Source organism: Oryctolagus cuniculus, chromosome 7 (assembly GCF_964237555.1).
Source record: "Oryctolagus cuniculus chromosome 7, mOryCun1.1, whole genome shotgun sequence".
Classification (NCBI taxonomy): Eukaryota; Metazoa; Chordata; class Mammalia; order Lagomorpha; family Leporidae; genus Oryctolagus; species Oryctolagus cuniculus.
The window spans coordinates 7236086-7248725 of record NC_091438.1 but is presented as its reverse complement, the minus strand read 5'-3'; the positions used below and the strand labels follow the sequence as shown (position 1 = coordinate 7248725).

The window sequence follows — 12640 nt, the reverse complement described above, 5'->3', positions numbered from 1 at the left end:
GACACATCTGACAAAGGACTATCACCCTAAATATGCCAAGAACTCTGAAATGTGAACAGTCAGGGCAGGTGTTTGGTCTAACAGCTACGAAACTGGCTGGGATGTCTGCAGCCCATGCCGGAGTCCCTGCTGTACTACCCGCCCCAGCTTCCTGGTAAGGCGCACCCTGGGAGGCGGCAGTGACGGCTCAGTGGTTGGGTCTCTGCCTCACACATGGTGATCTGCACCAAGCTCTTGCCTCCAGCTATGGCCTGGCTCGGCCTGGCTGGTACAGACACTGGGGAAGCCCTCTGTCTGCCTCAAAAAAAAAAAAAAAAAAAAAAAAAAAAAAAAAAAAAAAAAACCAGAAAAAAATTAAAGAAATAAAATAAAAACTAAACTCAACAGTAAGAAAACTGGCAACCTGAAGATTTTAGGACAGTGAAAATAGTCTGTGATACTATAATGAAGTACACCTGCCGTTATGTATCTGAGCATACTCACACGAGTATGCAACACTGAGTGAACACTCATATCAACTGCAGAGTTTGGGTGACTATGATCTGTCTCAGTTAACAACTACACCACCCTGATGTGGGCTGTTGACAACGGAGGGGCCAGGCCTGTGTGGGGACAGGAGGCATTTGGGAAATGCCTGCACTTTCCTTCAATTTTGCTGTGAATCTAGAAAAACAGACCACTACCACCACCAGAAACCTCACTTCCAGCCAAACCTCTCCACCCGCCCTATGCTGGAGGAGTACCCAGAAACCGGTCATCCCCCAAGTGCACCGACCTGCGTGACTTTCAGACCTTCCTACCTGGCTCCCTTTACTACTGCCTATTACTCCGCCCAACGTCCTTCCTCTCTGCTGCCTGGGTAACTTGTTCTGATTCCTCGATATTTAGTCCAAGTGCTAATAACCTCCTCTACCAGCATTTCTCTGGCCTCTCTGTCCCCTACACTTTACACAGTGTATGAGAGTGAGCTTTCTGGAAGTCCCTGAAGAGCAGGGACCCTGCCTTGTTTTTCCTGTTTTCTCTCCCACCCTCCCCCTCTCTCCATCCCATCACCTGCCAGAAACTCAAGGCTGCCAAGCATAAAACTGAACAACCAAAGGTGACTGAAAAAATAACAGAGACACCACATGCCTCTGGTTATCTGTGAGAAAGGCACAGCCTGAGCACTGCAAGTTTAAATTCTGAAAGCTGAATCCCACACAAGTCCTTTAAAAATTCAGTTTTACCCCATTCTAAATGTAACTCCTTTCACTCTAGCAGAAAGCAAGGTGAAGTTCACTTGCAATGTCTGTTTCGACAGTCACACCACCAGGTAGAGCACTGTGTCACTGAAAACGAGTCCCTGTGAAAAGGCTGAGACGAGAGACCACAGGATCCCTGCATTCTTCTCATGCCGGTCAGGAGAACAGGACTGAGGATTCGGGTCAGGTCCCTTATCGCAGAGGGGACATGGGAAACAGAGGCCGGGGGCCCCACGGCCAGTCTGCGCAGTGAGCTACGGGCTGGCCCGTGCAGAGTTGGGAGAGGCACTGCAGATCTTCCAGGCCCAGTGCAAGGCTACAGGGGGATTTCTGGCCCTTTTACAGAACTGCCTTAGGGTTTCCTCAATTCTCAGAAGACAGGAAGACGGTTCCCAAGAAAGCACACTTATATGAAAGGTCCCCCCAGGAAAATGAACGGTACGCGAGACAGCAACTGATTTCGGCCAAGTTCTGAGTTTGGGGATTAGCTGTAAAACCAGGCAGAAGGCAATGCAGCGCCAGCCGGCTTGCCCTGGCCGCCACTGACTTTCCAGGCCAACAGAGCGCGCGCTAGGAAACCTCTCTTCCCTTCCATCTGCCTCTACGGCCACCTCCCTCTGCAGCCGGCTGGTCAGTGAGGCCCCCCCCCCCCCCCCCCCCCGGCGGTGAACCTGAACCAGCTAACCCGTGATCTTCTTACCTGCAGTCAGGAAAGTGCTCAGCAGCTGCTCCGTGGCCACAGGCTTGATCTCTGTCCGCAGGTTGACAAACCTGCCAACCACCAGCGGCGCTCGGCGGAAACCCAGAATCCTGGATGGAAGGTTGGAAACAAGGGCAAGATCTCCAGGGATACATTTTAAGTAACAGTCTCAAAATTATGGTTAACCATTTTAAATGCGTAAAGGTGCAACCAGTTAGGGGTTCAGCGTTAGGAGGCGTAAAATCTACTGTGCACTTCAGCAGAAAAGATGAAGCCAATCTGGCAAAACAGGAACCACCGGTAAATCTAGGAAGTGGGTACATGGGCTCATTGTACTATTCTCTCCACTTTCATTGGACATTTTCATAGTACAAATGAAAAAATATATTAACAAAGCATTAGGAAAAATGGGCCTCAACACAAGCATGGGCTCAAAGCTCTGCATAAAACAGCACCCTGACAACACAGACAGATCCGAAAGAAGAAATTCTCAGTGCAACTCACAAACACACACACTTGAAGATCGTTCTCTCACTCCAATGGTTTGAAAGCACTACCTCACGGTTAAAAACGATCACTTTTCAGTGAATTTTCATGGCTAAAAAATACACACGGAAGAAAATTTGGACGGCCAGAGTCTGGAACACCCAGAAAATTTATAATGAAGAAATAAAGATCATCTAGAACCACATAGAAATAATTGCTGGCATCTGGCATATAAGCATTTTCTTTTTTTAAATTTATTTATTGGCTGGCGCTGTGGCGTAGCAGGTAAAGCTGCATCCCATATTGCCGCTTCGGGACCCGGCTGCTCCTCTTCCAGTCCAGCTCTCTGCTGTGGCCTGGGAAAGCAGTGGAGGATGGCCAGGTGCTCGGCCCCTGCACCCATGTGAGAGACCTGGATGAGGCTCCTGACTCCTGGTTTCGTATCGGCACAGCTCCGGCTGTTGCGGCCAACTGGGGAGTGAACCAGCGGATGGAAGACCTCTCTCTTTCTCTCTCTGCCTCTCCCTCTCTCTCTCTGTAACTCTGACTTTGAAATAAATAAATAAAATCAGAGCTACAACGAGAAAGAGAGAGAGAGAGAGAGGGAGACAGATCTTCCATTTGCTGGTTCACTTCCCAGATGGCTGCAACAGCCAGGGCTGGTCCAGGCCAAAGCCAGGAGCTGCATCCAGGTCTCCCTCGTGGGTACATGGGCCCCAAGCACCTGGGCATTCTCTGCTGCTTTCCCAGACACAACAGCAGAAAGCTGGATCAGAAGTGAGCAACTGGGACACAAACTGGTGCCCACAGCAGACGCTGGCATCACAGGTGACTGCCCAGGCCACTACTCTGGCCCCTGGGAAGTCATTACAGATGGCTATTTAGCAGAGCAGTGCTCCATATCAGAGTGCCTGGGTTCAATGCCAGCCTACAGCCCTGACTCTAGCTACCTTCTAAGTGCAGACACTCACAGGCAGCAGTAACAGCTCAAGTAATAGGGTTCCTGCCCCAGGTGGGCGACCTGGATTGGGTTCCCAGCTCCCAGTGTAGCCCAGCCATCGTGGGCATCTGGAGAGTAAACTAGTGGGTACGAGCTCCGTTCTCTCTCTTTGCCTCTCAATAAATAGAAATTTTTAACAAAATGAAAAAGGCCATGTAATAACTTATCCATTGCTTATGGCTGCTGATTCTGCCCTACACCTACTTGCAGCAAAGCCACACTAGCAAGGAAATCAACAGATCTGTCAAAACAACATAAAAATTGAGAGAGAACCCCCACAAGAGAAGGGGATTAAGTCTGACTGTGATAGAGAAAGAACAACCCAGAGCAGCAAGGTGTCAGGGGCCACGGATGAAAAACAATGTTGAGGGTTGGTGCTGTGGCACAGCGGGTAAAGTTGCCGCCTGCAGTGCCAGGATCCCATATGGGTGCCGGTTCATGTCCCAGCTGCTCCACTTCTGATCCAGCTCTCTACTGTGGCCTGGGAAAGCAGCAGAAGATGGCCCAAGCCCTTGGGCCCCTGCACCCACGTGGGAGACCCAGAAGAATCTCCTGGCTTCGGATCAGAGCAGCTCCAGCCATTGCAGCCAACTGGGGAGTAAACCATCGGATGGAAGACTGGAAGACCCCCCCACACCTCTCCTTCTCTCTCTGTGTAACTCTGACTTTCAAATAAATAAATAAATCTTAAAAAAAAAAAAAAAGAAAGAAAAAGAATGTTGAGAAGTATTTTTTCTCCCCACTGACTACTGCTAAGCCAAAGAACAGCCACTTTAGCACCGAGAGTCAGTGTTATGGTGGCACCTGAGCCCAGCTGGAGTGGCAGTTAACACACGAGGGAGGGGGACTGGCTGGAGGGTGTCATACTTGGAGGGAGGGAGGGAGGGACGGACTTCTCAGTACCAGACCTCTGAAGCTCAAGTCATAAGCACTAAGTAATTCACACCACAAGTAATTATTTTTGTATAAAGAATACTTCACTCTATAGTTAACCACAGGTGTTCTGCTGTGTAGAGCTAAACTTTGCCAGCAACTGAGGAAATATGAAATAACAATTGGATAGCATTTACATATATTATGCTAACAAAAACTAGAGTGTTAGATACTATAAAAAACTGAGCTAGAAATGGAAAAATAAGGATCTTTACGTCCAAGTGGTGTCCAACAAAGTGAAAACAGGATAGGGTTGAGGATGAAGAAAACAGGTGAACAGGAACCAAGGTCTCGGAAAGCCTGATTCCAGTCATGGAGGGCAGGACTTTTCCAAGGTCTTAAGAGGCAGCAAAAATCCACGCCACTTAAGGCTGAGACACTGCTCGGGACACCAGCAACCCCACCAGAGCTCCTGAGAGCCCTAACTCCGTCTGGCTCCAGCGCCCTCCTGAGCCGTACCCGGCAGGCAGCAGGCGATGGCTCAATGGGTTGGGTCCCGCAACCCAGATTCAGTTCCTGACTCCCAGCTTTGGTCTGGCCAAGCCGCCGCCTGCACAGCAGATGGGAGACTCCACCCTCCTACCTCAAACAAGTAAAATAAATAATTTTAAAAACTCCTGGGCATTGTAAACATCTGTTTAACCATGTCTCTGTCAGCAGTCTGCTACCAGTTTTTCACTACTCAGAGTGTTACAGCTAAAATGGTTGTACACATACCTTTGAATTTTTACTTCTTTGGGGTAATTCCTAGAACTATCTCACATATGTGCATAAAAATGCAGTTACTTGTTCGGAGGTTAGGAACAGTAAGGTTTCTGATACGTAATGTCAGAGTTAATAGACTGAACCAATTAGCAATGCCATAAGCAGCATATGATTCTTGATGTATTATTCCTCCCAAGAAGGTATTCTCTTGATTTAAAATTATCTTCATTTAAAATCTTAACCACTTTTACCAGGTGAAAATAGTATCCCAATGTCTCATTTGGATCTTTAAAAGTCTCCGGAAGAATGAACACACATCCCCCTGCCATATTTATTAGCAACTGATAACTGCTATTGAATTAACTGCTTGTGTTTTCTATTTATTTTTTGTTGGCATTTTAGTGTATGTATAAATTTGTACACATACTCAGAAAATCCTTCTCATTCCAGAAAAAGGACAAAAAAAATCACTTTATTATTTCAAGCTTCCTTACAGATTCATTTTAAGTACATATACTATGTGTAATTTCTGTCAATATGTACTACCTGTAAAGTCTGTCAAAACACCAGACTGAAAAAGCTGGTCAGAAAAGTAACAGGAATACTACAAGGTTCTCGACCAGCAACCTAATGAAGATAAAACATTCGTTTTTCCTAGCTAACCCATAAGCTCAGAATTCACACCTGCTGTTAGTCTGGAGTTACTCTGGCTTATGAGGCGGTACCGATTTTGTTGACAGGACACTAAAGCTCTCTATGTATGTCATGCTGTATGTTCCTAGCTTTGAGGTCAGTCAGTGCTACTTAAAACGGAAAACCAAACCGCAGAACTGCACACCCAATTTAAGACCAATTCAGTTCAGGGGTCTGAGTTCAAACCAGCTTTTCATCGGCCATATTGTTTGCCAGAGGACAGGCCAGGGATGAAATGACCTGGAAAGCCTGCGCTTAAAACATTCACTCTGGTATCTGCAGTGCCACCCAAATTACAAGGTGCTCTTACAGATTTCATGGCACGTCATCAGCAATCCACAAGCAACAAGGGTGACAAGCTATTAGTACTGCACCCTTTATTTCTTATTTTTAAAAGATTTTATTTATTTGAATGACAGAGTTAGAGAAAGAAAGAAAGAAAGAAAGAAAGAAAGAAAAAAAGAAAGAAGAGAAAAGAAAAGAAAAAAAGAAAGAGAAAGAGAGAAAGAGAGGAAGAGAAAGAGAGGAAGAGAGAGAGAGAGAGAGAGAGAGAGAGAGAGAGATCTCCCCCATCTGCTGGGTCATACTACCTAAATGGCCTTAACAGCTGGAGCTGGGCTGATCCAAAGCCAGGAGCTTCTTCCAGGTCTCCCACTTGGGCGCAGGGGCCCAAGCACTTTGGTCATCCTCCTCTGCTTCCCAGGCCACGAGTAGCAAGCTGGATCAGAGTGGAGAAGCTGGGACTCAAACTGGTACCCACGTGGATGCCAGTTTTGCAGGCGGTGGCTTTACCCACTACGCAACAACAACAGCCCCACTGTTGTACTCTTTAGGACAAGATATATAAATCATTTGGTCTGGCCCTGCCAAGGAAGCTGTTGGTGGGACCTGAAATTCAGTAAGTCTTTATCAGGCTAACTTTTAAGTTAGTAATTTTGTATGGCCCACAAATGATGTTATAACATATATCCAATGGCCCCTGGTGGAAAAAGTTTCCCCAGTTGAAGCAGGCCACAGGTCTTCTTCTTTTTTTTCTTTTTTTTTTTTAATTTTTTTTTTGACAGGCAGAGTGGACAGTGAGAGAGAGAGACAGAGAGAAAGGTCTTCCTTTGCCGTTGGTTCACCCTCCAATGGCCGCTGCGGCCGGCGCGCTGTGGCCGGTGCACCGCGCTGATCCGATGGCAGGAGCCAGGTGCTTCTCCTGGTCTCCCATGGGGTGCAGGGCCCAAGGGCTTGGGCCATCCTCCACTGCACTCCCGGGCCACAGCAGAGAGCTGGCCTGGAAGAGGGGCAACCGGGACAGAATCCGGCACCCCGACGGGGACTAGAACCCGGTGTGCCGGCGCCACAAGGCGGAGGATTAGCCTAGTGAGCCACGGCGCCGACCCAAGTCCTCTTCAAGGGAGATTTTTAAGAGAAAACAAAATGCACCCAGCATGGTGATTCCACATACCTGTCCAAATGAAAGGCTGCCACCTCTGCGTTGTGCCTATCGTAACCGGCGTACGGTTCCCCCTCCACCACATGGTCTCGGCTGTACCTGCAAAGGGAGCGAGAAGCACGCACAGACGTGAGCTACGGCGGCGCGGAGGGGACGGCAGCAGGGGCAGGTTGTAGACTGCAGCAAGCCCGATGCTGTCCTACAGACGCCTTTTCTGGGAGCCCTCGGCACAGCTGCGGCTCTGCAGGAATCGCCGGTGGACGGCGTGAAGGTGAGGTGGAGATGGAGACCAGCACTTTCTAGGTGCCTCAGCAACATCCCAGGAATAAGACCTGGGTGATGTCATTGTTACCCCTCTAAAGGGCTTTTAATGTAGCTTTTTTTTTTTTTTTTGACAGGCAGAGTGGACAGTGAGAGAGACAGACAGAGAGAAAGGTCTTCCTTTGCCGTTGGTTCACCCTCCAATGGCCGCCGTGGCCAGCGCGCTGCAGCCGGTGCACCACGCTGATCCAAAGGCAGGAGCCAGGTACTTCTCCTGGTCTCCCATGGGGTGCAGGGCCCAAGCACTTGGGCCATCCTCCACTGCACTCCTGGCCACAGCAGAGAGCTGGCCTGGAAGAGGGGCAACCAGGACAGAATCCGGCGCCCCGACCGGGACTAGAACCCGGTGTGCCGGCGCCGCAAGGCGGAGGATTAGCCTATTGAGCCGCGGCGCCAGCCTAATGTAGCTTTTAAACCCAATTAGAAGGTAATTTCCTAGACGATAAGGATCACTTTTGTACCGCCAACAGTGTTAAGGTACAGCTGGTACTTAATAAACGCCTACTAAACTGTTTATTAAACTGAAGTGAAACAACGAAGGAAAACGCGCTATAAAAACTGCTTACCAGACGGCTGTGCTAAGGTTTAGAACGGAAGTTTAAGTTTCTTGGGAAAACAAGTCTTGATACGCCTCAGTTTTTGTATTGTGAAGGAAAGGGTAGTTTTAAAAAAAAAATTCCCATTCTAGTTTTATCCTAAGTTGATAATGAGGCAGTGGAAGGAAACCTAGACCAGCAGCGACCACTGGGTGTGGCTCTGCCATTACCTGACGGAGTCACCTGGAGAAAACCCCTCTCTTCTCCGGGTCTCAGATTCTTTTTCTATTTATTTATTTGAAAGGCAGAATTAAAGAGAGAGAGAGAGAGAGAGTGTGTTAAAGAGATCTTCCACCTGCTGGTTCACTCCCCAAATGGTGGAAATGGGCAGGCCAGGGTCAGGCCCAAGCCGGAGCCAGAAGCTTCATCTGGGTCTCCCACGCAGGTGGCAGCGGCTCAAGCATTTGGGCCATTCCCTGTTGCTTTCCCAGGCACATCAGCAGGGAGCTGCATCAGAAGTGGAGCAGCTGGGACTCAAACCAGTACTCATATGGACTGCCAGCAAGGGATGCTGGCATCGCAGGTGGCAGGTCACCTGCTGCACCACAATGCTGGCCCTAGGGCCTAAGATTCTGTCCTCAATATTAGCAAATGACTAGAAGGGACTTTTTAAGGTATCTTTGATTTTTTTTAAAGATTTATTTATTTATTTGAAAGGCAGAGTTACAGAGAGACAGGTTTTCCATCCCCTGGTTCACTCCCCAGATGGCCCCAATGGCTGGAACTGTGCTGATCTGAAACCAGGAGCCTCTTCTGGGTCTCCCATGTGGGTGCAGGGGCCCATGGACTTGGGCCATCTTCCACTGCTTTCCCAGGCCATAGCAGAGAGCTGGATTGGAAGTGGAGCAGCCAGGACTCAAATTGGTGCCCATATGGGATGCCGGCAATGCAGACAGCAGCTTTACCCACTTAGCCACAGCACTAGCCCTGGTCTTTTTATTTTTATTTTTTTAAAGATTCATTCATTTTACTTGAAAGTCAGAGTTACACAGAGAGAGGAGAGGCAGAGAGAGACAGAGAAAGAGAGGTCTTCTATCTGCTGGTTCACTCCCCAGATGGCCGCAACGGCCAGAGCTGCATCGATCCGAAGCCAAGAGCCAGGAGCTTCCTCCAGGTCTCCCACGCGGGTGCAGGAGCCCAAGGACTTCAGCCATCTTCTACTGCTCTCCCAGGCCAGAGCAGAGAACTGGATCAGAAGAGGAGCAGCCAAGACTAGACTATGGGATGCCGGTGCTTCAGGCCAGGGTGTTAACCCGCTGCGCCACAGCGCCAGCCCCCGTCTTTTTTATCTTAAAAAATTTTGGTGATTTTATATCAAACATATGGCATAAACAAAGGATAATAAAAACTGTTATGTTTCTACTAACCATTTAAAAAGACATAATTTAGGGGCCGGTGCCGTGGCTCACTTGGTTAATCCTCTGCCTGTGGCGCTGGCATCCCATATGGGCGCCTGATTCTGTCCCGGTTTCTCCTCTTCCAGTCCAGCTCTCTGCTGTGGCCTGGGAGGGCAGTGGAGGATGGCCCAAGTGCTTGGGCCCTGCACCCACGTCAGAGAGCAGGAAGAAGCACCTGACTCCTGGCTTTGGATCAGTGTAGCTCCGGCCATGGCAGCCATTTGGGGGGTGAACCAACAGAAGAAAGACCTTTCTCTCTGTCTCTCTCTCTAACTCTGTGAAATAAATTAAGAAAAAAAAAAAAGACATAATTTTGGGGTGGGCATTGTGGCACAGTGGGTTAAGCTGCCTCTTGGGCTGCCTACCTCCCACACCGGATTGCCTGGGATGGTGTCCCACCTCCACTTCCCATCTAACTTCCTGATAATACACCCAGGAGGCGGCAGATGATGGCTCAAATTCTTGGGTTCCTGCCGCCCATGTGGGAGACCTGGATGGAAGTCCTGGCTCCTGATTTGGCCTCTCCCAGCCCTGGCCATTGGGAAGTAAACCAGCAGATTTACTCTCTGTCTCTCTCTGAGTCACTCTACCTTTCAAATATATATATATTTTTAAGATACAACTTAAGTCTGCTAATTGTGAAGAGGAAAAAACAAAACCAAACCTCAGTCTACCCATGACGTCCACTGCTCAGCTGCATTTCCTGAATGAAAGGAGACCTACTGGGCTGTACAAGGGAACTAAGGAACAGAAACAAACCAAGACAGAAGCAAGAGGAGCAGCTCCGCTGAGGACATGTAGGGTGAAGTGAAAACAATACATAAGAAGGGGTCTTTGGGACTGGCGCTGTGGTGCAGTGGGTTAAAGCCCTGGCCTGCAGTGCCAGCATCCCATATGGGCACCAGTTCTAGTCCCGGCTGCTCCACTTCTGATCCAGCTCTCTGCTATGGCCTGGGAAAGCAGTATAAAATGGCTCAAGTCCTTGGGCTCCTGCACCCGCATGGGAGACCTGGAGGAAGCTCCTGGCTCCTGGCCTCGGATCGGCGCAGCTCTGTCCATTGTGGCCATCTGGGGAGTGAACCAGCAGATGGAAGACCTCTCTCTCTGTCTCTACCTCTCTCTGTAACTCTGTATTTCAAATAAATAAAATAAATCTTTAAAGACCTTAGGATACAAAGGAAAATCATGTGCAGAAAACGTATCTTCAAAGCAAAACAATATGGCATTCGTGGTAGGAGACAGCCATCATGATCATCTGGTTGGGCACCAGTTCCTTCTTAGCACGGCCAGTATCTTCAGATGCAGTCTAATTCCTAGCGCAAAGCCTAGGCTTTCTAGGCTTATACTAACTACCTCTAAATTAAGGTCGATTTTTAAATACTGCAGCAAAAACGAACAGAACTCCTCTGCTGCAGGGGTGGGCTCTCTGTGCAGCAGGAGGGCAGTCCTTGACTGTTCCGGGCTCAGGACTTCAGTGAAACCACGGAGCACAGCGTGAGGATGAGGTGCTGAACGCTACCTTCAGGGCGGCAGTAGAGATTTCCAGTACAGCTAAGGGCTGCTCAGAGTGAAACGTAGAACCCTACACGAGTCTGGAACTCTGGACGTGGGCTAGAGCGGGAGGGAGGGAAGGAAAGGAAAACGGTGAGAATCACCATCAGTGAACGGCACTGCAGTCAGGTCTGAACCCTCAGCTCACGCTCCGGCTACGTGGAAATACGGAAAGCCAGGATTCCGGATCCCCTCCTTCTCGCCTGTAACACAAGCAGCCGGCTCGATGGTGTTCATGGGCCCTTTGAGCACATCCTAAGATCATTCACGCACTTCTGCCTACTCCTAGGACCCTGACTCCTTGCTCCCTTTCCATCATAACTCCAGTTTTCACCTGTGAAAATCAATTTACTTCCAGGACAGACTTGGCTACATTGGAAAAAAATCATTTTTATAAGGTAAGATAAACTGTGTTAATAAAAGTGTAGGAGCCAGCGCTATGGCACAGTAGCTTAATCCTCCACCTGCAGTGCCAGCATCCCATACGGGTGCCGGTTCTAGTCCCGGATGCTCCTCTTCCTATCCAGCTCTCTGCTGTGGCCTGAGAAACCAGTAGAAGATGGCCCAAGTGCTTGGGCCCCTGAACCCACGTGGGAGACCTGAAGGAAGCACCTGGCTCCCGGTTTGGATCGGCGCAGTTCTGGCCGTTGTGGCCATTTGGGGAGTGAACCAACAGAAGGAAGACCTCTCACTGTCTGTCATTCTACCTCTCAAATAAATAAAATCTTAAATAAAATAAAAGCGTCACCGCACCCCTACATATGTCACTCCCTATACATACCGTCTACCTCTGAGAGCAGGACGTGGACAGCCAGGCTACAGAAGCGCTGGAACCCCAAGTGGCTATCACAGGAAGGCACCATATTAGCTGGGCAGATTCTCCCCTTGGCAGACTGATTCGTGCTAAGGCACCCACGGAGCAGCAAAACTCACACAGTAACTGCCAATAAGTCAGCCCCAACCTCTGGTGAAGGACGTCGGAGTCTGACCACGGACATTAATCTGCACTTACACCAGGACTAAACAGCCTCTGAGGCCCTGGGGGTCAGAACAGCATTGTGCTGGGTGTTACGGACTGGAGTCAATTTCTGACATCCAGCTTCCCCAGCCCGGAACGGTGCCTGATACAACACAGCACAGGTCAGTGTGTGTGTGTGCTAAGAGTGCCCACTGACTGCAGGGGCCTGTCCGCCCTGCTGGGGTGAGAAGAATACCCTGGAGCTGAGAGCAGGCAGAGGTATTCAGGAGACGTGGGGTGGGGCCGGTTTGACACAAAGAGCAAAGGCAGGATAAAGCTGGGTAGAGAGATGAGGTCCGCCTGTGAGGGGCCTGACCATCAGGCCCTGGGGTGAACAGTGGGAAGTTCCTAGATGTTTTGAAGCTGGGGAGCACAGTGGAAAGAATGGAGTGGTTTTCAGGATGGTCTAGAAAGGGCAGGAAATGGAGAGGCTGCAGTGGTACTAAGAGATCTGAGAGGAAGCAAGTAGTGACTAAGGTTTCGGCACCATCTGTCGCTACCTCCCCTACGCATCAGTCGGGCTTCTCCTTCCTCCTCCTATACTTTTTCCAAACACCA

General features: G+C 49.3%; 1 protein-coding gene across 4 annotated transcripts in view; it reads right to left on the bottom strand.

The window, feature by feature from the left end:
* FAM20B (FAM20B glycosaminoglycan xylosylkinase) overlaps window positions 1-12640 on the bottom strand; it is a 47314-nt gene that overhangs the window by 16747 nt on the left and 17927 nt on the right. For all 4 annotated transcript variants that reach the window (XM_051858238.2, XM_070077196.1, XM_051858239.2 and 1 more), the window contains 2 exons: window positions 7212-7298; window positions 1942-2051 (listed from right to left, as the gene is read on the bottom strand). In XM_051858238.2, the coding sequence (XP_051714198.1) occupies window positions 1942-2051; window positions 7212-7298 (197 nt within the window). The remainder of the gene's footprint in view (window positions 1-1941; window positions 2052-7211; window positions 7299-12640) is intronic.